The following is a 26,069-nucleotide window of genomic DNA, read 5'->3' as shown; positions in this document are numbered from 1 at the left end:
CCCATGATCCCACAATTGACTAGGCGGTGTTAGATGGGCACTTTATGGTGCACCCTAAGAAGGAGGTCAATAGAAAGTACTGTACAGGGCCCCATTCAAGCTAAGGCCAGTGAGTGTTGAATGAAACATGGAATAATCAGTTTAGTGAGTAAAATTCTGGATTGGATATTAAGTATGAAAGGCTGCACCCTGCTAAAGGTGGATTGTGAGTATTTTGGATGAAGAAATTAATCTTTACTTAATTAAGAAAATAGTCAGCACTATGGGGGTTGGGTACTGTGTGTATGTAAAGGCCCGCAAACAAGAGTGAGTTTGGGTCTCAGATGCACACTGTCACTTTATTTAGATATTAAAATGTTTTATAATGTGTTTGTTCTCAAGTTCTGCTGCACTGTTGTAAAGCCTAAAACAGTTACACCAAAATAGTCCCCCACAGTCTACACGTATGACAATAGCTAAACAACATTTGTGCTGCAGGGAGATTACCAAAAAAATAGAAGACACAGTGGTATTAGCCCTACATAGAAGGATATTGAATAATTACATTTTAGAAGGAGTGGTCAGAGTTTATATAGGCCCCAAATATGTGTTGCACCTTCTCCTTGTCTCCCTATGTCTGGTTTACCTGTTCCCAAGCATCAAGGGCACCCCATTGCCAGCACACAGTCGGCAGGGGCGTGCCCCGAGGTAATCCGCTTACACTACCACCCAGAGGCCTAATTTGTAGCTTCTGGGCCACAATGCAAAATTTGCAATGGGGCCCCATGTGTACCATGTGCCATTCATACTACTGGTGTCTTCTTATGGGACCCCCTCAGTCAAAGGGCCCTGGTGCGACTGCTATCTCTGCTTCCCCTATAGTTTTGCCCCTGATACAACCAGTGCAGGCTTCCATTGCAAAAGGCTGTGTGTGAGTTGGGGTTTCACAAGGGACCGCGACACCACAGTACTACAGGTCCCAGCTGCCAAGTTCCATAACATCACCCCTAGCTCACCACATGTAGATTTGAAGACAGTAGTAGAAAGCCCATATAATTAAAGTTTGGCATGACTTATTCTCCTCTGCATAACACAAGAAGAAACAGCACAATGTCAAAAAGCATAGTGTGAATGACATTTTATGGTCCAAAAAACTGACATCATTGCTTTCAATGGAGATCAATGGAAACATTTTGGCTATGCACACATTGTATTATTTAATGGCTGTTTTTTGTGAGGGTAAAATACAGGACCCAAAACTGCGAGTGAACAATTGTACAGCACTACTTTTGGGGGTGCATGAATATAATTACACTGCTGAGCTTTGGGACTAATCCACTTTTTCGGATTCAGACTCTTTTATGTTTGTATTTGGTCGTGGAACCTTATTGTAACTTTCCCTGTTAATAGATTACTGTTGAAGGTTTGTAACATGAAGGTCATGCTAGTATAAGTTCCTTACCTATAAGGACTTTATTGATTTATTCGTTGGTTTACGGGGTCTGTAGAGAAAGATGCCAGTAGGGAAGTTTCCACATTTTCCATTACTGCAATGACAACTGTATGGAGGTCAAAGAAGTCCAGATTTTTCAAGGAAGTTTGATTGAGAAGGTCAGTGATCTGAGATGCCACTTCCTAGATGAGGACATAGATAACATCAAATAAACCAACAGGAAAGAGAAAAACACACGCACACTTCAAAGACAGTGTTGTCTATCCTGCTATGTAGTGGATGTCCCAAGACATCTAATCTACTTGTACCTGTCACGATTCGGCTGGCTGGAGGTGGATCCTCTGTGCCAGAGAGGGATTGGCGTGGACCGTGTTGGTGGACCGGTTCTAAGTTGCTACTGGTATTCACCAGAGCCCGCTGCAAAGCGGGATGGTCTTGCAGCGGCGGTAGCAACCAGGTCGTATCCACCAGCAACGGCTCAACCTCTCTGACTGCTGAGATAAGCGCGGTACAAGGGAGTAGACAAGAGCAAGGTCGGACGTAGCAGAAGGTCAGGGCAGGCAGCAAGGATCGTAGTCAGGGGCAACGGCAGAAGGTCTGGAACACGGGCTAGGAACACAGTGGCCCTTTAAATTGCAGAGACCCGGCGCGCGCGCGCCCTAAGGAGCGGGGCCGCGCGTGCCGGGACAACACAGACGGGGAACGGGTCAGGTACGGGAGTCGGGATGCGCATCGCGAGCGGGCGCATCCCGCGTCGCGAATCGCATCCCGGCTGGGAGTAATATCGCAGCGCACCCGGTCAGCAGGTCTGAACGGGGCGCTGCGAATGCGAGGACGCTGCGAGCGCTCCGGGGAGGAGCGGGGACCCGGAGCGCTCGGCGTAACAGTACCCCCCCCCCCCCCCCTTGGGTCTCCCCCTCTTCTTGGAGCCTGAGAACCTGAGGATAAGACTTTTGTCTAGGATGTTGTCCTCAGGTTCCCAAGATCTCTCCTCTGGGCCACAATTCTCCCAGTCCACCAAGAAGAATCTTTTACCTCTGACTGTCTTGGATGCTAGAATCTCCTTCACTGAGAAGACGTCAGACGAACCGGAAACAGGAGTGGGAAAAACAACTTTGGGAGAGAAGCAGTTAAGGATGAGTGGTTTAAGGAGAGAGACATGGAAGGCATTGGGAATACGGAGAGAAGGAGGAAGAAGGAGTTTGTAAGAGACGGGGTTGATCTGGCACAAGATTTTGAAAGGACCAAGATAGCGTGGTCCCAGTTTATAACTGGGGACACGAAAGCACACATACTTAGCGGAGAGCCATACCTTGTCTCCGGGAGCAAAAATGGGGGGAGTTCTTCTTTTTTTATCAGCAAATTTTTTCATCCGGGATGAAGCCTGTAATAGAGAATTTTGGGTTTCTTTCCATATGGTGGAAAGATCTCGAGTCACTTCATCAACAGCGGGCAAACCAGAGGGCATGGGAGTGGGGAGGGGAGGAAGAGGGTGACAGCCGTACACCACGAAAAATGGGGATTTAGCAGAAGATTCGGAGACTCTAAAGTTGTATGAGAATTCGGCCCATGGTAGAAGATCAGCCCAGTCATCCTGGCGGGAGGAAACAAAATGTCGTAAATAGTCACCCAGGACCTGATTAATTCTTTCTACTTGCCCATTGGATTGGGGATGATAAGAAGAAGAGAAGTTTAATTTGATCTTGAGCTGCTTACAGAGGGCCCTCCAGAATTTAGACACAAATTGGACGCATCTATCCGAGACGATATGCGTGGGCAAACCGTGAAGGCGAAAAATGTGTATAAAAAATTGCTTCGCCAACTGAGGCGCTGAAGGAAGGCCAGGAAGAGGGATAAAATGCGCCATCTTGGAAAATCGATCAACGACCACCCAAACAACTGTGTTGCCATGGGATAAGGGCAAGTCCGTAATAAAGTCCATACCAATCTGTGACCAAGGTTGTTCAGGAACAGGCAGAGGATGAAATGAAGGAGACCAGCCGGCTTCTGGCGAGGAGTCTTATCCCATGCACAGACAGTACAAGCCCGCACGAAATCAACAACATCAGTCTCCAGAGTAGGCCACCAATAGAATCGAGAGATGAGTTGAAAGGACTTTTTGATGCCCGCATGGCCTGCGAGGTGGGAGGAGTGACCCCACTTGAGAATCCCGAGGCGCTGGCGTGGAGAAACAAAGGTCTTCCCTGGAGGAGTTTGTCTGATGGAAGCTGGAGAAGTGGAGATCAGACAGTCCGGAGGAATGATGTGTTGCGGAGAGGCTTCCACTTCAGAGGCATCTGAAGAACGAGAGAGGGCATCGGCCCGAATGTTCTTGTCAGCAGGGCGAAAATGGATTTCAAAGTTAAAACGGAAGAAGAACAACGACCACCTAGCCTGGCGAGGGTTCAGTCGTTGGGCAGACTGGAGATAAGAGAGATTCTTGTGATCAGTGTATATAATAACTGGATATTTGGATCCTTCCAGCAGGTGCCTCCATTCCTCAAGCGCCAATTTTATGGCCAGTAGTTCTCGATCACCAATGGAGTAGTTTTTCTCCGCCGGAGAGAAGGTCATAGAAAAAAAACCACAAGTAACAGCATGCCCGGAAGAATTTTTTTGTAGAAGAACTGCTCCAGCTCCCACTGAGGAGGCGTCTACCTCCAATAAGAAGGGTTTAGATGGGTCAGGTCTGGAGAGTACAGGAGCAGAACAAGAGGCAGACTTGAGATGTTTAAATGCGTCTTCCGCTTGAGGAGACCAGGACTTTGGATTGGCATTTTTCTTGGTTAGAGCCACGATAGGAGCCACAATAGTGGAAAAGTGTGGAATAAATTGTCTGTAATAATTGGCGAACCCCAAAAAACGTTGGATAGCACGGAGTCCGGAGGGGCGTGGCCAATCTAATACAGCAGATAGTTTATCTGGGTCCATTTGTAGTCCCTGGCCAGAGACTAAGTATCCTAGAAAAGGAAGAGACTGACATTCAAAGAGACATTTTTCCATTTTGGCATAAAGTTGATTGTCTCGAAGTCTCTGAAGAACCATGCGGACATGCTGGCGGTGTTCTTCTAAGTTGGCAGAAAAAATCAGAATATCGTCCAGGTAAACCACAACACAGGTATATAGAAGATCACGAAAAATTTCATTAACAAAGTTTTGGAAGACGGCAGGGGCGTTGCACAGGCCAAAGGGCATGACCAGATACTCAAAGTGTCCATCTCTGGTGTTAAATGCAGTCATCCATTCGTCCCCCTCCCTGATGCGGATGAGATTATAAGCACCTCTTAAGTCCAGCTTGGTAAAGATGTGGGCGCCTTGTAGGCGGTCAAAGAGTTCCGAGATAAGAGGTAAGGGGTAGCGTTTTTTTACCGTGATTTTATTAAGTCCGCGGTAATCAATGCAAGGGCGTAGGGAGCCATCTTTTTTGGAGACAAAAAAAAATCCAGCTCCGGCAGGAGAGGAGGACTTGCGGATAAACCCCCTTTTTTAAATTCTCCTGGATGTACTCCGACATGGCTTGGGTTTCTGGAGCAGACAGAGGATAGATTCTGCCCCGGGGTGGAGTAGTACCCGGGAGGAGGTCAATAGGACAGTCATAAGGCCTGTGAGGAGGCAAAGTCTCTGCTTGTTTTTTGCAAAAAACGTCAGCATAGTCCAGATAGGCCTTAGGAAGACCAGATACCGGGGGAACAACAGGGTCACGACTGTGAGTACTGGGAGCCGGTTTAAGACAGTCCTTGTGGCAAGAAGTACCCCAGTTCTTGATTTCCCCTGTGGTCCAATCAAGGGTTGGGGAATGGCGTTGAAGCCACGGTAATCCAAGAAGAATTTCTGAAGTGCAGTTAGAGAGGACCAAAAATTCAATTTTTTCGTGATGGGGTCCAATGCACATTAGGAGAGGTTCTGTGCGGTAACGCACGGTACAGTCCAATCTTTCATTGTTAACAGAATTGATGTAGAGGGGTCTGGCGAGACTGGTCACCGGGATGTTGAACCTGTTGATGAGAGAGGCCAAAATAAAATTTCCTGCAGATCCGGAATCCAAGAAGGCCATAGCAGAGAAGGAGAAGGTAGAGGGAGATATCCGCACAGGCACAGTAAGGCGTGGAGAAGCAGAGTTCGCATCAAGAGCTGTCTCACCTTTGTGCGGAGTCAGCGTGCGTCTTTCCTGGCGAGGAGGACGGATAGGACAATCCTTCAAGAAATGTTCGGTACCGGCACAGTACAGGCAAAGGTTCTCCATGCGGCGTCGTGTCCTCTCTTGAGGTGTCAAGCGAGACCGGTCAACTTGCATAGCCTCCGCGGCGGGAGGCACAGGAACGGATTGCAGAGGACCAGAGGAGAGAGGAGCCGGGGAGAGAAACCGCCTCGTGCGAACAAAGTCCATATCCTGGCGGAGCTCCTGACGCCTTTCGGAAAAACGCATGTCAATGCGGGTGGCAAGATGAATAAGTTCATGCAGGTTAGCAGGAATTTCTCGTGCGGCCAGCACATCTTTAATGTTACTGGATAGGCCTTTTTTAAAGGTCGCGCAGAGGGCCTCGTTATTCCAGGCTAATTCGGAGGCAAGAGTACGGAATTGGATGGCGTACTCGGCAACAGAAGAATTACCCTGGACCAGGTTCAGCAGGGCAGTCTCGGCAGAAGAGGCTCGGGCAGGTTCCTCAAAGACACTTCGAATCTCCATGAAGAAGGAGTGTACAGAGGCAGTGACAGGGTCATTGCGGTCCCAGAGCGGTGTGGCCCATGACAGGGCTTTCCCAGACAGAAGGCTGACTACGAAAGCCACCTTAGACCTTTCAGTAGGAAACTGGTCCGACATCATCTCCAAATGCAGGGAACATTGCGAAAGAAAACCACGGCAAAACTTAGAGTCCCCATCAAATTTATCCGGCAAGGATAACCGGAGGCTGGAAGCGGCCACTCGCTGCGGAGGAGGTGCAGGAGCTGGCGGAGGAGATGATTGCTGAAGCTGTGGTAGTAGCTGCTGTAGCATCACGGTCAGTTGAGACAGCTGGTGGCCTTGTTGCGCTATCTGTTGCGACTGCTGGGCGACCACCGTGGTGAGGTCGGCGACAACTGGCAGCGGGACCTCAGCGGGATCCATGGCCGGATCTACTGTCACGATTCGGCTGGCTGGAGGTGGATCCTCTGTGCCAGAGAGGGATTGGCGTGGACCGTGTTGGTGGACCGGTTCTAAGTTGCTACTGGTATTCACCACAGCCCGCCGCAAAGCGGGAACGGACTTGCAGCGGCGGTAGCAACCAGGTCGTATCCACCAGCAATGGCTCAACCTCTCTGACTGCTGAGATAAGCGCGGTACAAGGGAGTAGACAAGAGCAAGGTCGGACGTAGCAGAAGGTCAGGGCAGGCAGCAAGGATCGTAGTCAGGGGCAACGGCAGAAGGTCTGGAACACGGGCTAGGAACACACAAGGAAACGCTTTGACTGGCACAAGGGCAACAAGATCCGGCGAGGGAGTGCAGGGGAAGTGAGGTATAAGTAGGGAGTGCACAGGTGATAACACTGATTAGACCTGCTGTGCCAATCAGTGGCGCAGTGGCCCTTTTAATTGCAGAGACCCGGCGCGCGCGCGCCCTAAGGAGCGGGGCCGCGCGCGCCGGGACAACACAGACGGGGAACGGGTCAGGTACGGGAGTCGGGATGCACATCGCGAGCGGGCGCATCCCGCATCGCGAATCGCATCCCGGCTGGGAGTAATATCGCAGCGCACCCGGTCAGCAGGTCTGACCGGGGCGCTGCGAATGTGAGGACGCTGCGAGCGCTCCGGGGCGGAGCGGGGACCCGGAGCGCTCGGCGTAACAGTATCATTCACATCTACATAATGTTAATTTTATATTTTTTTACCAATTGTTCATGTCGTACTTCCAACAGAAACATTATCCAGACTTTAGTGAATAGCATCACAATCTAAGGTTTTCAAATAGATCTTTAATAGTGTTGAGCGGCATGGGCCATATTAAAATTTGTGATATTTCGCGAATATATGGATGAATATTCGTCATATATTTGCTAAATTCGCATATTCGGTATCGCGTTTTATTTTTGCTTATGCGAAAAATCGCATATGCGAGAATTAGCATAAGCGAAAATTAGAAATCAAAGCTTAAAAAAGACCACTTGGGATCCCCATACCATCCAGAACATAATTCTGTCTGTCTGCAGCATCATCTTCGTCCCAACTGAAGCACAGTCTAGGAAAAAGTAAGTGAGGATTGAATTAGCTCTCCTCTGTGTTCACTCCTATCCCATCAGACTGCAGCATGAGAGGAGGGGGTAAAGAGCAGCCTGCAGTAATTTGATGAGACCCCAGCACAGCACAGCAGACTCAGGGAGGAAGTGAATGCAGAACAGTACCAGAGTGTAAACTGGAATGTTAATTTATTTATAAAAAATAAAGACCTAGTGACAGTAAATGGTTAGAAAGAAAGAGAGATACAGATTAGAAAGAGAGACCGTGTGTGTGTTTGTGTGAATAGGATTCAATCCCTATACAAGAATCCTATAGGGGCTCCTATACACCAAAACAGCATATAAGGGGGCATTCTTACTCTGACTCTGACAGTATGAAAGTGAGCAACCGGTCAGTGGATTCCTTCATGTCTACACTCACATGGGGAAGTGGAAATGTCCATCCTAGATGCTGTACTACCTCATCTCTGCTTCTATGCAGAAGGATAGCACTACCCACGAGGAGGAGTTGTGTGGAGACAGTCAAGCTTTGGAGTGTGTTGTGGAGGTGGTGGAGGATAAACCAGTGGTCGAGCCCAGCACAAACGGGACTGTTGGTGGTAGGCGTGATGGGGATGTGGCTATGGAGGTGTGGAGGTGGCTATGCTGAGGGGGAGCAAGGAGCCCAAGGACTCCATGCAGAGAGGAGTAGCGTGGATGATGAGGAGTTTGATGTTGACGATGATGTGATGTTGGACAGGATGTGGGAACCACTTGGACATGATCTATCATGTTCAGAGCAGGAGGGTAGTGTCAGTGTCCACTATGAAGAGCGTAGCCAAGGTGGGGGACGAAAACCTGTGAAACGTAACAGGCGTAGGGCTGCTGGTCTGATGAGCTCAGGTGACAGCGACGCAACTGCATGTTCAGGTTCTGTTAAAAAAAACATCCAGAGGAGGGGGACAGTCAGAATCCCTGTCCAATATTCTCATGTGCCGAACTTCTTTCTACCTTACCTGATGCAGAGAGCGTGGCAATATGTCATCTTTGCAAACAGATAGTAAGCCGTGGCCAGGGTCCGAGTGAAGGAACTACTTCTCTACGTAGGCATATGGAACGTCACCACAAGGCCACGTGGGACAGTCGAGATGCCCCACAACGTGAGGAAAATGCTGCTGCTGCTACTGATGATCCTCCAGATCCCTCCCAACTGTCTAACAGCCAGGCCTATTCCACAAGCATCACATTTTTGGGATTTGCCTAATCAGTGTGGTGAACTCCTCCTCCCCAATCCTGTCAGTTATCCATTGGGGAATACAAGTCCTCCAGACAACAGTATTCTCCCAGTCACGATGTTGTAGTGTGCCTCAATTTGTACCTGGCCAAGTTGTTGGTGGGGCAGATCCTCCCATCAGCCAACTAATGGAGTGTGGCCAGCCCAGGTGACATGAACTAATCGCCATTATTTTGCAAAGAAAGCCATCCCCGCTTTGCACAATCATGTAGCTGACAGGGTGGGCCACTCCATGAACTTTTCTGTGTGCAGAACAGAGCATGGCATGGTTGATATGTGGAGTAACAGCTACGGCCAGGGGCAATACATGCCAGAAAAAAAGTTTTGCTCAATTGCAGAGGTCTCAGACCTGGGCCGCCTGGCTGGGGCAAATTTAAAATTTATTATGTTTTGCTTTTGCAAACTCCCTGCGGCCAGCCAGGGCTGCTGGCCAAATGAAAATAGATTTGTTGGCATACCTGCTACTTCCAGCCAAGCCTGGGCCACCTGGCTAGCTGGGGCAAAATTCAAATAGATTTTTAAAGGTTTCTCAACCTGCTGCTATATGCAGGATACTACAACTCCTTCAGTAAACCACTGTGACATGCTGAAGGTTGCTATTGCAACCTTTCTCCCTCCCTCCTTCCCTCCAGCCAGCCAAGTCTGGGTCACCTTGCTTGCCAAATTTGAATTAATTTTAATGGTTTCTAAACCTGCTGCTGTATGTAGGCTACTACTACTTTCTCCAGCAAACCACTGTGACATTGTAACGCTGAGCGCTCCGGTCCCCTCTCCTGGACCGGAGCGCTCGCAGCGTCTGTCCCAGTGGGGTGTCCCGGTCGGACTCTCTGACCGGGGATACTCCGTCTCTGCTCCTGTCGGGGACACGGTCCGCGCTGCGGAATGTCCCTGCGCACGTCCCGCGTCCCAGCTCCACTTACCCGTGCCCGCTCCGGCCCTCTCCTCTGCTCCCCGCTCATGTGACTCCCGGCGCACGCGTCCCTGCACTATAGGGCACGCGTGCGCCGGCAGTGTAAGATTTAAAGGGCCAGTGCACCATTGATTGGTGCTTGGTCCAATCCGTAATTGGTCACTCCTATAAATGTATCCGGCCCCTTCCTGCCCTTGCCGGATCTTTGTTGCCTCAGTGCCCTAGAGAAAGTGTTATTTGTGTATATCCTTGCCTGTTGCCGATCCCGTTGATTACAACTACCGCCTGAGAACCTGTGCTGCCTGCCCTGACCTTTGCTACGTCTGACTACGACTCTGCCTGCCCCTTCTGTACTTCGCCTGTCTCAGCTGCCAGTGAGGTTGAGCCGCTATCCAAGGATACGACCTGGTAGTTACCGCCGCAGCAAGTCCATCCCGCTTTGCGGCAGGCTCTTGTGAATACCAGTAACTGCTTAGAAGCGATCCTCCGGTACGGTCCACGCCAATCCCTCTCTGGCACAGAGGATCCACCACCTGTACCGCTTCCAGATACTAGTCCGGATCCTGACAGACATGCTGAAGGTTGCTATTGCAATCTCCCTCCCTCCAGCCAGCCAGGCTGGACAAATTTTTATAAATTTTAAAGGTGTCTCAAACTGCTGCTTTACGCAGACTACAAAAACTTTCTCCAGTAAGCCACTATGATATGTTCTGCTGGTAGTTTCAGCCAGGTCTATGCATACACAACCAGTCCAGGAACCATATAATTGAATTTTTATTTCAAAATTAAAAAACCTCATTGAAACATTTTCACGTTTTATTTAAAAACCACCACCTTCCTGCTACTAACAGTCTGCCATCTCCTGCTATATGCTATTGACATGACTCTGCAATCTCATACTGTAAACTAACATCAGTCAGCCACCACCTGCTGTACGCTGGCTACTATTAGAAACACCAATCCACCATCACCCTACTTCCAGCCAGACCTACATATACACAACCCATCATCCACAAAAAAAAAAAAGCAAAAAAACAAAATAATTTTTGGCATGCTTGGAAAAAGCCACTGCATCTTCCCAAAAAAATGATGATCCTCCATGTGCATATAATCCTGTGCATATTTACAGACATCTACCAACAACCAGGGATACTTTATGCCTCTTTATTTTGGTGTGAATAAGCCTAAAATATGGGTGATCTATAATAGTTACCATGAGTTGCCGCATGTCACCATAACTGAGCTTTAAAAACACTTTAAAACTACTTGAATACATTCCTAACAGTTTTAGACAGGGGTTTCAAGCTGTTAGCCAATGTTATAAATGTGTTATGGGGCTTATTTCATTGCTGGTTAGAGCCGAGCCGAACTCGTGATTTCCGAAAAGTTCACTAGTCCGGCAAACCGAACTTTTCAAAAGTTCGCTCAACTCTATTCATGAGTATTCAGTAGGTCTTGGAGCTCTTCTAAGACCACTCCTTTTGGATTTATCCTCATGCCCACACTTGGCTGTATGTGACAGGAGGATACCGGCAGCCATCAGCACCCCCAGAAGACCATTGGTACCCCAGATGAACATCTTCTTATTGTACATGCAAGTGGCCATAGGTGAGTGCATTGCATTTCAATTTCCTCACACTTATTGAGACTGGATACGGGACTTAAAACACTGATCTGTTCTTTTTTATTTTTGCTTATATAGTTTTTCTGTGCAACACACCCACCTCTATTCAGTGACTATTCTAGAGACTATGACTGGGAAAGGCCATACCGCCCACTGGGGGTTAAGCGATGCACTGGGGCAGTACCATGGAAAAATAGAAGAGATGATAAAATGTTCAAATATTCTTTTACCTGTACAGTATTGGGGATATTTCTCTCACAAGCATTTTCTTTAATATGCACAATGGATTTCAAGAAAGAGTACAGTGGATCCTATAGGAACATGTATAGGAACAATGATTCCAAGCCCAACCATTCTTATAACATCATAGACATCATATTATTATTAACAATGACAGCTAACACAAATGAGGGGACTTAAGTACCCACTGGCTGCCCTTTAGGTGCTAGAACAGAGGCACCTTATGCAGTACACACATCTGCAACCAGTATACATGTGGTACTAATGTATATAAAACAGTGTTTCCCAACCAGGGTGCCTCCAGGCTGTCCGGGCATGCTGGGAGTTGTAGTTTTGCAAAAGCTGGAGGAACTCTGGTTGGGAAACACTGACCTAAAATTTTAAAAAATAAAAATTAAAAAGTAACTTGCAAATGGTTGGGAAACACTGACCTTAATTGTTTTCTTAAAAATGTAAAAAAGTAACATATTCCTTTGTTTTGGATCTACAGCACCTTACATAGAAACAATGCACCCCGTGTAGTATAATTATTTAGCCATGTTTTACTCTCTTCTATCAGCTCCAGACTACACAGGACTAGTTTGTAGTCTGTAACCATGGAGACACATAGGTCTGTATAGAAGCTGCACATAAAATACAAAGGGATTTTTGTAAATAAACTGATTTACAAATATATTTTATTTGCAAAAGTGTTCATACCCAACAAGAAAAAATGTGTTTTGTGCTCTGTAATCTGTATATGGTTAAATACTTTTAGGTGTATTTAATAACCTTGCATACCATTTTATTATGTTTTTCACACTTCTCCTGCTCAGTTCTGGATTTAATGAGACATTTGTCATTCACTACGGAGAGAAAAAGTAAAGGATTAACCTTGTTTAAACAGGTAATACTGAGCAGAGGCTTTAAGTTACATGTAATAAACTGCCTGTTGGATTCAATATTTTTCATTTTAAGCACAGGCGAGACAAGCTTTGTTGTTTCCCAGATGTAGAATTATTTTCTTGTCGTGTACATCTATGCCCCTTTTGATGTCCCCCATGATAATATTTGCCTTGGCAGCAGCTTCCTGACACTTTTCACACTGCGCTGCGCATATCTGAGGCCGCTGTTATAGCTGGAATATGAAGATTGCCTGTTGGTCCTTAAAGGGGTACTCTGGTGGAAACATTTTTTTCAAATCAACTGGTGCCAGAAGTTAAACAGATTTGCAAACTACTTCTATTAAAAATTCAGTACTTATCAGCTGCTGTATACCCCAGAGGAAGTTGTGTAGTTCTTTTCAGTCTTACCACAGAGCTCTCTGCAGAGGTGTCAGGAACTGTCCGGAGCAGGAGAGGTTTGCTATGGGGATTTGCTCCTACAGCAGAGAACACTGTGGTAAGACTGAAAAGAACTACACAACTTCCTCTGGAGGAAGATACACCAAGTACCCTTAGGTTGAGAAAAAGGATAGCTGTGAACTGTTAAACTGCCGTTGTTGGTTGAAAGTCCCACATTGTTTTGCTCTACATTGTTTGTTTTTATTTTTCATATGTCATGTTTATGCAGAATCTCTGTTATTTATGGCACGGAATAATATATAAGGTCAATGCTAAATATTAACAAAAATACAAAAATAATACTGAAGGCATGCTGTACTTAGCATTTCACGCCTTACCTAATATTAATAACTGGAGGCAATCATTGGAAGAACTAACATCTCCCATTGGGATGATGGCTCACCTGGTTGTGGTGTCGGAGCTTCTGGCTTGATATACGCTGCTGTGTTTGATGTCAGCTGTGGTCTAGTGGTGGAACTCAAGACTGATGAAGAAGAAGATTGAATGTAATCATAAGAAGGAAGATGTTCTGACCCGATTTAACATCTATGCCTCCAACTTCCCAATGAAAATGGACTTTCACAGTATGGTATACTGAACAAAACAGCCAGTAAACTGGGTTTTTTTATTTGATGATCTATCCTTAGGGTCACTCCATCTCAATGTATGATTCGTGAGGGCCTGACTGCCAGGATACCCACCATTCAGCAAGACAAATGGCTGTAGCACTACAGCTAATGCCCTAATCCCTTCATTCGGCTGGTTAGTGAAGGTCCTAGGAGTCAGAGCCCCATTGATGCTACATTATTCAGGCAGGCTAAAAATCTCTTCATGTTAATGTATGGTCAGTGGGGGGTGGGGTGGAGGGTGTCTGACTACTTGGTTATCCACCATTCAGCAGGAAAGGGTATATGTAGCACTATGGGTAACACTGCAACTTTTTCTTTATGTAGATCATTGGGAATATTGGGAGGGAGAACTGTCAATCATACAGTAATGGGCTATCTTAAAGCCATCTATTGTAAGTCCAAGAAAACACCTTAAATTTATATCAGAACATCATCATACAGCTTACGTACTCCCACATACTTCATTGAATTTCACCAAAGTAGTGCAACTCCTTCCTTGCGGTTGTTTACAGCCCTTAGTACAATAGCAAAAGGATTTCCTACAAGCGGCTCCAGTAGGACAGTCTAAGTCGTCCGTACATTTATCTGCATGAAACAATGACACCAATATGAATTATGCATTGTGACCAGCCGTTTCATACAGGTGTTTGTGTGTTAAACGGAAGTCACTCTCTTTATGTAACTTTATGACACACATGAACGGAGCAAAATGGTAAGAAGGGAAGTAGGGCAGTTGTTTAGCCTCACCCTGCTAATGCCCCTTCTTATGCAATAAAAATTTGGGCTGGGGGGTCACTTTAACAGATGGGACTACTTAAGACTTTGGCACCAGTTAGCATCAACAGAAAGCTGTTACCCTGGAGAACTGTCCACTCTGTTGCTTTTATTACCCCAACTTCCTGTCTGATGTACATATTGTAACAGGCTTCCTGTTCCTGTGTACATTCTAGCTGGGAAGTAAGCCAACTCTCCCCCTCCTACTATGTGGGAGGGCTTATATTCAAGAAGCTGTAGTTGGAGCATAATAAATTTGGCTGAATTCCTGGCTAGTGTGTACACAAGAACAGGAAGTCCAATACAGGATGTACACCAAATATAAGTTGGGCTAATAATGACAACAGAGCAGACAGTTTATGTTAAAAGCTAAAGAAAGGTAGTGTAATAAGATTATTTACCAATAAACCTTAACTTATCCTCTTTTAGGGTCTATTCACACATACAGTGTTTTGCTCAGATTTGATGCGCAGGATTTCAAGCTGTGTTCAGTTATTCAGTTTACATTGATATCTGCAGCAGAAAATCCTGCGCATCAAATCTGCGCATCAAATCTGTACAGGATACTGTACGTGTGAATAGACAATTAGGTTACGTTTACACGAGCGGATTTACAGTGTATTTTACGCTGTGGATCTGCTGGTGAAGGCCCGCTCTATGCTGTCTTTACATGTGCCTGCTCGTAGCGGCAATACACCGCTACGAGCAGACACACTGTGATGTGCCAGTCGCAGTGTACTCGCACATCGCGGCCACTCTCCCTGCTCTGAGCTAGGCAGAGAGCTCCCGCGATGTGCGAGTGCACTGCGACTGGCACATCACAGTGTGTCTGCTCGTAGCGGTGTATTGCCGCTACGAGCAGGCACATGTAAAGACAGCATAGAGCGGGCCTTCACCAGCAGATCCGCAGATGAATACGCTGCGAAAATCCGCTCATGTGAACGTACCCTTAAGAGGTATTCTGGAGGTTAAACTTTAAAGGGGTATTCCAGGCCAAAACTTTTTTTTATATATATCAACTGGCTCCGGAAAGTTAAACAGATTTGTAAATTACTTCTATTAAAAAATCTTAATCCGTCCAATAGTTATTAGCTTCTGAAGTTGAGTTGTTGTTTTCTGTCTAACTGCTCTCTGATGACTCACGTCCCGGGAGCTGTGCAGTTCCTATGGGGGTATTCTCCCATCATTCACAGCTCCCGGGACGGGACATCATCATTGAGCAGTTAGACAGAAAACTTCAGAAGCTAATAACTATTGGAAGGATTAAGATTTTTTAATAGAAGTAATTACAAATCTGTTTAACTTTCCGGAGCCATTTGATATATATGAAAAAAAGGTTTTCCTGGAATACCCCTTTAAATTTGAAAAGTGCCTAAGGTGGCAGTATGACATAAAAAAGGCTGTACTGACCTGTTGCCAATCCGCCCACCCATCCCAATCCTGCTGCAATGCTAGTTAGAGCTCAGTCCAGACACACATAAATATCTGACAGCCAATCACTGACTGTATCGGGGAAACACCTTAGCCAGTTATTGGCAGAGTGGGCATTTCCTTCATGTTAAGACATAAAAAGAGGAAGCTCTGACCAGCTGGACCACCAGCATCTGAACAGTATCAGCAAAGGGATTGGCACTAGGTGAGTACAGCTTTTATTATGTTATACTGCCACCCTGGGCACTTTAAGGCAGAATTTGAGTTGTGTTAGTCCCATTCAAGCTTATGTATTACATGTGACATTAGCGTTTTCCCCAAGAATGGCAGCTTACTGAGCACAAACACCCTGTCACCCTGTGGCTGGCTACTTACCTGTGCATACATAGAGTCCATTTTCATTTTCCTTAGAAACAAATCCAGCAGAACAGGAACATGGGAAGGGTTTTCCTGTTAGACAACGTTCTGGAGGACACAACATATGGATCAGACAAAAGCATGAACGGGAATAAATACACTAATAAGCAAACTTGATTTTAAAAAAAACACCTGCATACCTGACCTCACCGCTCTGCTCCCTCTCCTCACTGAAGTCGCCCTATTTCTGGGCATTAAGCTGCTTTTGGACTTCAGTGAGCAGAGGTAGCAGAGCGGTGACGTTGAAGGTCCCAAAATTTGTACACGTTTGGAAAATCACTTGAACACAGTCACTAGCTGACTATGTTTGGGTCATTGAATTCAATTCAGGCCCGTGCCTATCCGAGTATGCCCTCTTCTACTCTGTATTTATACACTGCCTTTATACAACCTCTTTCTCACTCACACTGTATTCATACACTGCCTCTATATTACCCCTATCCTATGTTCTATTCATACACTGCCTCTATATTACCCCTATCCTATGTTCTATTCATACACTGCCTCTATATTACCCCTATCCTATGTTCTATTCATGCACTACCTCTATATTACCCATACCCTACCTCTATTTATCACCAGGGAAGTGCCTCATTGGATATAGGCTATATACCATTAGTGCAGACCCTCTTGTTGACTATTTTGTACTGATTCTAGGGGGACCTTTTCCTCTGGGACATGTGGGACTATAACAATCAGAAAACTGTTTGGCAACTGTGTCCTCCCGGGCCATCACTTGTATCCAGTCTCCATATCATCTCCTCTCCTCATTTACATATGCACTGTTATTGTATTCCACCAGTAGAACACATTTGTTAAGTGTAGGGCCAATAGGAACATGAGAATGCTGAGGGACCACTTTTTGATGTCATGGTAACTAGAGCTGACCACAATGGTAATAATTGGGCTGAACGAATATTTTGGTGCAGCCCAGTCCTTTAAAGGGGTACACCAGTGGAAAACTATTTTTTTTTTTAATCAACTGGTGCCAGAAAGTTAAACAGATTTGTAAATTATATTTATTAAACAATCGTAATCCTTCCAGTACTTATCAGCTGCTGTAAGCTCCAGAGGAAGTAATTTTATTTTTGAATTTCTTTCCAGTCTGACCACAGTGTTCTCTACTGACACCTCGAGCCATGTCAGGAACTGTCCAGAGCAGAAAAGGTTTGCTATGGGGATTTGCTCCTGCTCTGGACAGTTCCTGACATGGACAGGTGTCGGCAGAGAGCCCTGTGGTCAGACTGAAAATAAATAAAAAAATAACTTCCTCTGTAGCATATAGCAGCTGATAAGTACTGGAAGGATTAAAATTATTAAATAGAAGTAATTTACAAATCTGTTTACCTTCCTGGCACCAGTTAATTAAAAAATTATTTTTTCCATCAAAGTACCCCTTTAACCAGTTAAGGACCAAGGACATTCTGGAACGTCCCCGCACCCTGGGCTTTAAGGACCAAGGACGTTCCAGAACGTCCTGGTGTTTCTCCGGTCTCTGCCACGCGCCGGGCAGAGATCGGAACGGCATTCCTGCTGAAATCCTTCAGCAGGCATGCCGTGCAAATGCCGAGGGGGGTCCCGGGACCCCCCCATGTCGGCGATCGCAGAAAATCGCATGTCAATTCAGACATGCGATTTTCTCCTATTCCGGGCTAATCGGGTCTCTGGTGACCCGGTCACCCGGAAAATTGTGATGATCTGACCTGTCAGTGACAGCCCAGATCATCCTGAAGGGTAGGAGTGAAGTCGCAATGCTGCCCCCCGTTCTGGCCACCCCTGGATGTCGAGGGGATCGTGGGAAGAAGATGGAGGATGGTACCTGCAGGAGAAGATGCCTGGAGACCCCGATCGTGGCTGGAGACTGCTGGATCCTGGGTCAGGTAGGGAAACTACTGTGGGGGAGGGGGAATTGAAAGTGAAAGTAAAGTGATCTTTACTTTGGCAACCACTAGGAAGGCCAAACTGCAACTCCCAGCATGCCCAGACAGCTACTGTTACAGTGGTGCCCAAACGGTATCCCTCCAGATGTTGCCAAACTACAACTCTCAGCATGCCTACACTGCCCAGGCATGCTGGGAGTTGCAGTTCTGTAACATCTGTCCCTTCAGATTTAGCAATTTTCATGACATTTTTGAAAATTGCTGCTCTACTTTGAAGCACTCTAATTTTTTCAAAAAGCTAAAATATGTCCATTTTATAATGCCAACATAAAGTGGACATATTGTATTTGTGAAGAAAAATAAAATTTATTGGGAATATCAATTTTCCTTACAAGTAGAGAGCTTCAAAGTTAGAAAAATGCAAAATTTTCAAAATTTTCATGAAATTTTGGGATTTTTCACCAAAAAAGGATGCAAGTAATGCCGAAAATTTACCACCAAAAAAAGTAGAATATGTCCCGAAAAAACAATCTCGGAATCAGAATGATAACTAAAAGCATCCCCGAGTTATTAATGTTTAAAGTGACAGTGGTCAGATGTTCAAAAAACGCTCTGGTCCTAAGGTGTAAAATGGCCTGGTCCTTAAGGGGTTAAGGCTAAGTTTCCACTTTCCGTTTTTTTTCTGGCAGTTTTTGGAATACTACAGTTTTTGAGCCAAAGTCAGAAGTGGATCCATGAGGGAGGAGGAGTGTAAGTCCTTCCTTTATATGTCTTATTTCTTTTGAATTCACTTCAGGCTTTGGCTCAAAAACTGCAGTGGTGGAATTCCACAAGTGTGAATGGGAGTGCGGAATCCCATAGAAGTCTATGGGCTTTTATTTGAGTCAGAATTCCGCAAGCGGAAATTCTGCCATGAGAATAGAACTTAAGGGTAGGTTCACACTATGGCAGCACTAGGACCACGCGCTCTGATTGCCATTGCACTGCAATGCATTTCTGGGTGGATCTTTTGGGAGATCTACTCAGAAATTCATTGACATCTATGGGGAAGGCTATGCAGTCTGCGCGGTCCTAGTGCCGCTGGCTCGATCTCCGGCAGAAATTCTGACCAGAAATTCCGCAGTGTGAACCTAGCCTTACTCAGTCAACCATAAAAAACAAGGTGTACCTAGATACTGCATCATTAACCCTTTATTTGCCCTGTGACTTACCACTCACTGTGCAGGAGCTCAAAAGGCACCAGAGACCTGAGGAACAAAAAAACCTCTTACATATGAGTTTAGTATCCTAAGAAACAAGATTGTGACAAATTTGCCTATAAGGGTGACATCGGACAATGCAGTTTTTACGCCGTTATTTTAGCCAAAGCAAGGAGAAGGTCCAGCAAGAAAGAGTAGCATAAGCCTATGTTTACACGGCAGAAATTCCAGATAGATTCCATTAATTTGGGCAAAATTCTGCATCTTTCTGCAGGAATTGAGGAAAAACGAAACAAAAACTACACCTTCTTATTTTTCCTACATGATGCAGTTTTTGTGTAGTTTTCCCCCAAAATAGTGTATTTTAGTATATATGTTTTTCTTTGTGGTGTTCTTTGCACCTGTGTATTTCTCTTTACCAGTCATGATAATTTAGTATAGCGACCACCTATTAAGAATTTATTACTTTTTTTTATATAGCTGTCTAAAGTGCAACTCCAATGATGTTGTGGTGGCAGGATACATGTTCACAACTTCCGGAAAATCTGTAGATCGCTCGCTTTAGTCACAACATCATTGATGTCGTGCTTTAAAGGGATACTCTGCCCCTAGACATCTTATTCCCTATCCAAAGGATAGGGGATAAGATGTCTGATCACAGGGTTCCCGCAGCTGGGACCTCCGTGATCTCTGTGCAGCACCTGGTATTCATTTAGAAAGCTGGGCACGGGTGGCAGGGGTCGTGATGTCACACCACACCCCCTCAATGCAAGTCTATGGGAGGGGGCCTGGCAGTCGCCAGGCCCCCTCCCATACAATTGCATTGAGGGGGCGTGGCGTGACATCATGAGGGGGCATGGCCGTGACATCTAGCCCCCGCCATCTGCTCCAAGATTTCGGAACAAAATGTTCCAAACATTGGGGCAGCGGAGTACACCTTTAAGCATTCGTAGCCCTCATCAATTCAGGGCATGTAAACCATAGCCCAATGGAAATGGAGTAGGGCCCAGAGGGCCAACAGAAAGGGCTCACCAGGCAGTAAGGGTATTAGGTGGGATGGTTGGGCTCATTCCCAAATTCTATAACCCTACAGAGCATAAAGGTTTATTAAAATTTAATAACCCCATATACCTGGCAAAACTGCATGAACATAGTATAAAATAATATCGCTCTTATCTTTAAAAACCCACAAAAATTCAGCTACTCACCGTAGAGCAGGAGTCTTCTTGGAGTCTACATTGTGACCAGAGATGTGAAGAAGTGGAACGATAGAGAAGTGGTCTATGTACCCATATCCACTCTGCAGATAACACTGGGGATTACATAGCACTTCCTCCCAAAATGAATAAACAACAATACAAAATAATTTTATTTTACCAAGAAAAACTTGATATATGTACAGTATGGCCAGGGCAAAGGTTCGTTGGGGACGCAGCTGTCTAGAGGGGCACATTCTAACATTCCATAACTGTGTCCATACATCTCCCTCATGATCACCCACAGGGAGGCAGATGGCAAAAAAAAAAAGGCCAAATTGCCACAAAGGCCATGTAGCCACATCCTCTGGTGCCTGCATTCTTCAAAAAGTGCAGGAAAAGAAAGTAGCCTGGTTATGGATACTAGATTTATAGGGAGAGAACGTTGATCCAGGGTTTTATTCTAATGCCATATTGGAGGCTGCCTCCAAATGGTTTATCTGCCTTCCTCTGGATCAACACAGTAGGGTTGTAGGTTGAACTCAATGGACTCTTGTCAAACTGTATATGTTACTACGTAATAGAGGACAGCAGTGTTCCTTGCCTCCTTGCTCTTTAATATGGCTTCAGTGAAAGTAACAACAAAATGCTGCACAAATGTGGCCATCACTTGGCAGTAGATATAAGTGGTGGAATCCATACTGTCCAAATAATTGCATTGAAACAGGAGCATCTATAGCATTGTTGATAAGAAGTAAAAGTCCAGTCAAAAAGTGGACTCTATGTTGACACTACTCTCTTAATATTATGAAAAAATCCCCAAAATGGAGCAGGTGGCAATAAATGCGCAACAACCAATGTGTTTACGAGGTAGACCACCTCCTTCATCATATACTGTGAAACTTTTTTTTATTAAGAGAAAACATTTTGTTGGATTGCTAACTGCTCCACGGTATAGCATCAACAAAGGGTTAACCTTTCATCTTTTTATTATCTGCTCCTTAAGCTCCGGAGCTGCCATTACCGGTTGGACACTAGTCAGCAACTATTTATTATGCGCCATTCTGGGCATCAGGGGAGCAGAACCACTGAAAGGTTTATGGATCCTGAATGTGATGCCCTATGTTTATCTCTGGTGCCCGTGTTAAAAATTTCTGATAGCATAGATCATGTACATCTATCACTCAAGGAAGAGAAACAACAGGGGGCAAGAACACTACACATCACAGCAAGACCCTTTCACACAATGGCCCTGATTTACTAAGAGTGGAGTGTTTATTCTGGAGGGATTTCAATATCACTCGTCTTCTTTTTCAGGCTTATTTACTATTCTGTCGCACATGTCGGTTATTTTTCTGTCGCACGTTTTTTGTGTCGCACTAGTCAATTGTGTCGCACAAACTCTGAGCTAAAAAAAATTTGTTGTGTGAGTCAAAATGGTTTAGACTTTTTAAAAAATGTTTTCATGAATCAAAAGTATTCATGTGTTATAATTTATCAAATATTACAACAATTATCCTTGTTTATCAACTTGGGTGTTAAATTGATTTAAACCTAATATTGCAAATGTGTTAAAAAGAAAAAAAATATATAAACATTAACTATCACAAAAGCATTCAATATTTTATTCATAAAAGTGTTGAACTCTACAAAATGTTTTCAGGTTATAAAACAAGTTACTTTCACAAAAAACACAACAGTCCCTTGTTATAAATCACTCAATTTTTTTAATTTCACTCGGCCTCTTGGCTGTCGGTTAGGTGAGACGCACACACTTTTTCTCGAGTGATTTTGGAAGTACTCCGAGCATTTTTAGTTTTTTGTTGGTAAAACGCCCATTTTTGCATAAAAACACCAATTTAAGAGAGAAAAAAAACCACTCTGAGTGGTTGCTAAAGTGTCGGTTGTGCGACTAAAATTTGGTCGCATAAATAGTCGAACAGACGTTGGGACAAAAATTTAGGCGCAATAACCGAGAAAAAGAGTCGGTTGGACTTTAGTAAATGAGGGCCAATCTGTAGCCCTTTGTTCAGCACCAGCGATAAGAACTGCATTGAAAGGAATCTATCAGCTGTATTTGCTGCTAAGAGCTACAGACACCGTTGGATAGCTGTTGGGTTATTACAGCAAAATGTGCCTTTCCAGGAGCTGATGGTTGTTGCCAAACTCTTAAAATCTCATTTTTAGTTCTCAGCCAAGTGTCAAGGAGGCAGAGCCAAGCTTCTCAAGTGCCACATCCAGGCACACCTCATTGCTTGCCCTAACCTCCCAGTCCCTCCTTGACTGACCTACAGAGCAATCTGCATGTCAATATATTTTATAGTGTAAGGTATAATGTAGTAAAAAAAAACTTTCTGTAGGTCAGTCAGGGAGAGGCTAGAAGGTGAGGGCACGCAAGAAGGTGTCCCAGGCTGTTGCACTTAAAGGGGTCATGCCCCCTCCCATAGACATGAATAGAGGGGCCGTGGCATGACGTTACACCACACGCCTTTGTGACCTCACACCATGCCCCACAGAGGTTTCTGAGACTGGAGCAGCAGCCCGGAATAGAATGCGGGTGCTGCACGGAGATCGCAGGGGTAGGGGATAAGATGTCTACGGCCGGAATACCGGTTTAAGCAGTATGGCTCCACCTTCTCGACATTTGGCTGGGAAATAAAAAGATTTTCAAAGTTTGGTAACCACCATCAAGCTCCAGGTAAGGTTTAGTTCAATTTTAGACCCTAACAGCTATCCAATGGTGACCACTGCTCTTAGGAGCAAATAGCTGCCTCCTTTTTACTGGATGAATAATTTATTGAGTAAAGACCCATTGTACCTCATCCTCGACTCCCAGTAGCTTGGTTTGTCTGCTCCTCATCACTTAGGGCACCTGAACTTCCATTAATCTGAGTCACATCAAGGTGTGCCTGGAGGAACTAACACCCTCTCTGTTCTGGTACTGATTAAAGAATGAGAAATATTCTGTGAACCTCTCGTGCATGTGACAAAGCCACCAGAGTTGGGGAACCGCTGGTATTTACAGATATTCCCCAGCTGGGTTGGCCACCATACATGCATGTACTGCAGAAACAACCCTTTTTATATAAATGCAACCTTCTGCATGTGAATACATCCTTATAGTATAAGGCATCAAATACTAAAGAAACAAAATACAGAAGGCTCCACATTGTACAGCACTTTCTATGAAAGTATTATTACAGCATTGGGTGGATCTTGTGGTCAGTTGTTTCCGTTTTTCTTGTTTACATAACTATTGAGTTGTTTTTTCATAAAATTTTGAGTATTCCAAAGATAGAAGAAACATGTGAGAAAATATTATTTTACAGAAAGATCAGTAGATCCTTGGACCAAAATTCTTTTAGATGTGGCTGGTAAATCCACAGTATGGCCCCTTTCACTCTACCGTTATGATCCAGTAGTGTGATGGCAATCAGGACCGCCGGGGAGAATAGCAGGAGAAAAAATAGTGCTTGCACCGTCTTTTTCTCCCGCTATTCACTCTGAAAATAGCGGCGCCCGACGGGCCCTATTGACTATAATGGGTTCCGTTGGGACCCGTTATTGCCCGTTGCGCCCTGTCAAAATGACGTCCTTCAAACTCTGCAAAAAAAAAAAGTTTGATGGACGTTATTGACGGGGCGCAACAATAGTGTGAATGCAGCCTAAGTAGTGTGAATGTAGCATAAGTGTATATAAGCCTGTTTTTTTAATTATATATGTTCCCAATTTTTTTGAATTATTTGGCTGCAACAATTTTGTTGCTCATTATTTTCGGGTATTTTTCGGGGGGGCCTGCCAACAATTGCCTCATTGGGCCACTCATTGGTACACCTACAGTTGGCTCCCTTACTCTTTCTTGTAGACTACAGGCCTACTGTGCACATCTGGGCCCCACCACAGGAGCACTCCATAACGTAACCCAGTTTGCACCCTACACTAGACTGAAGAAGGGAGAGAAGACTCTGGTGCACTGTGCGGGAGCTGGGTGAAGGTGAGTATGTTTTATTTGTTGACCCTTTTAAGAGATGTCCAACATGGGATGGTGTATAGGGATTGTAGAGTAAAAGAAACAAAGTGCAAGAGCCATCACATTGTATTGCAGTTTCTATGAAAGTATTGTTACTGCATTGGGCGGATTCCTGTGCTCCAGTTGTCCTTGTTTACATAACTATTGAGTTTTTTTTACTCATATAATACTGTGATTTCCTAAGATAGGGAAAACTATTATTTTACTGAAAGGGTACGGGATCCTTGAAAAGAACTTCTAGCAGATGTGTTTGGTGAATCCACAGTCAGTGACTGTAAACCTGCCTGGAGTAAACATATATCTAAACCAGTGTTTCCCAACCAGGGTTTCTCCCGTCTTGCCCTGGAGTTGTAGTTTTCCAACAGCTGCCCCATAGGCTGACTTCCCTGGATACAAAAATCCCTATAGCCTGACAACCTATAATAAAACTTAACTTTTATTAATGTAAAGTAAAATTGACCAGTGATTGTGATAGTGAGTTAAAAATACTTGTCCTGTGTTTGCATTAGTGTCAGTGGGCAATTACCCACTTACTGCACGAGATGAGGACCTGTCAGGTACCTACACCAATTGACCACTGTTACATATGTCATACACAGACACAGTAAACTCGCTATTTAAAATCTGAAATTGCCTCCCTCAACATGTTTCAGCGAGTAATCGCCGTCATCAGGAGGTACAATGAGGTTGCCTGTACAACAGCAGAGTACAACTTTAGTTTTAGGGGAAGTAAAATCTATATATTTTCCCTTTAAATAAATGCAACTCTCAGACTATGGCTTTTAGCAGATATTTGACTTTGGTGCTTTTTGCACTTATATTTGAGTATGTCTCATGTAGATGTAGGTAGATATAATGCTCCCTGTTGCACTAGCATTATTTCCTCATTCCCACTGGGAATGAAACACGACAAGAGAGACTGAAGAACCCCCCACACCCCACTGTGACACAACATGCTGAAAGGGCATCCAGGTGACGTTCCCCACGACTTAACAGGTGAGGAATGGGTCAATAACCTGAGGCAAAATGAAACCAGTACAGACAAACACAGTACTATGCAGCATTATCCATATGATACCCCTTTGGAACAATGCTGAAGAGCTGATTATTACTTGCAAGAGGGTCTGTATAGGCTAGGCAGAAGGATGAGTGAAATTGTGGCCTATTCGTAGAAGGAGGTATGCCTGACTTTAGATATACCTAGTGTGATAGCCTGGGGGAGTAGGGTATATGGTGTGTAGCTGTGCGGTGACTAAAAGGTGTCTGGTTAACCCTTGCTATTCATGACACCAGGGTGATGTAATGCTTGTCCTACCGCCAGGGAGGTAGAGAATAATTGAATGTCCACAACCAAAGAGTTTGCTGAAAACAGTTGGAACTTTACTGAAGATTTTATGCAAGCTTCATAACCGGAACAGTCTCTATACATGCAAATTCTCTTGGAGATTGAAAAAGGTTGGGACCTTAAGCAATTTAGAGTCTTTAGGATGATATGCGCTG

The 26,069-nt window shown here is 44.9% G+C and overlaps 1 protein-coding gene across 1 annotated transcript in view; it reads right to left on the bottom strand.

The window, feature by feature from the left end:
* LOC130367344 (adhesion G protein-coupled receptor E3-like) overlaps positions 1-26,069 on the bottom strand; it is a 45,991-nt gene that overhangs the window by 10,906 nt on the left and 9,016 nt on the right. Inside the window, 5 exon segments of the mRNA XM_056569756.1 lie at positions 1,465-1,614; positions 12,472-12,536; positions 13,417-13,497; positions 16,223-16,312; positions 19,356-19,391. Of these exon segments, the coding sequence (XP_056425731.1) occupies positions 1,465-1,614; positions 12,472-12,474 (153 nt within the window). The 5' untranslated portion in view covers positions 12,475-12,536; positions 13,417-13,497; positions 16,223-16,312; positions 19,356-19,391.

This window comes from Hyla sarda, chromosome 4 (genome assembly GCF_029499605.1).
Source record: "Hyla sarda isolate aHylSar1 chromosome 4, aHylSar1.hap1, whole genome shotgun sequence".
NCBI classification, from domain to species: domain Eukaryota; kingdom Metazoa; phylum Chordata; class Amphibia; order Anura; family Hylidae; genus Hyla; species Hyla sarda.
The sequence above is the reverse complement of the archived record's forward strand: the minus strand, read 5'-3'. Positions and strand labels throughout refer to the sequence as shown.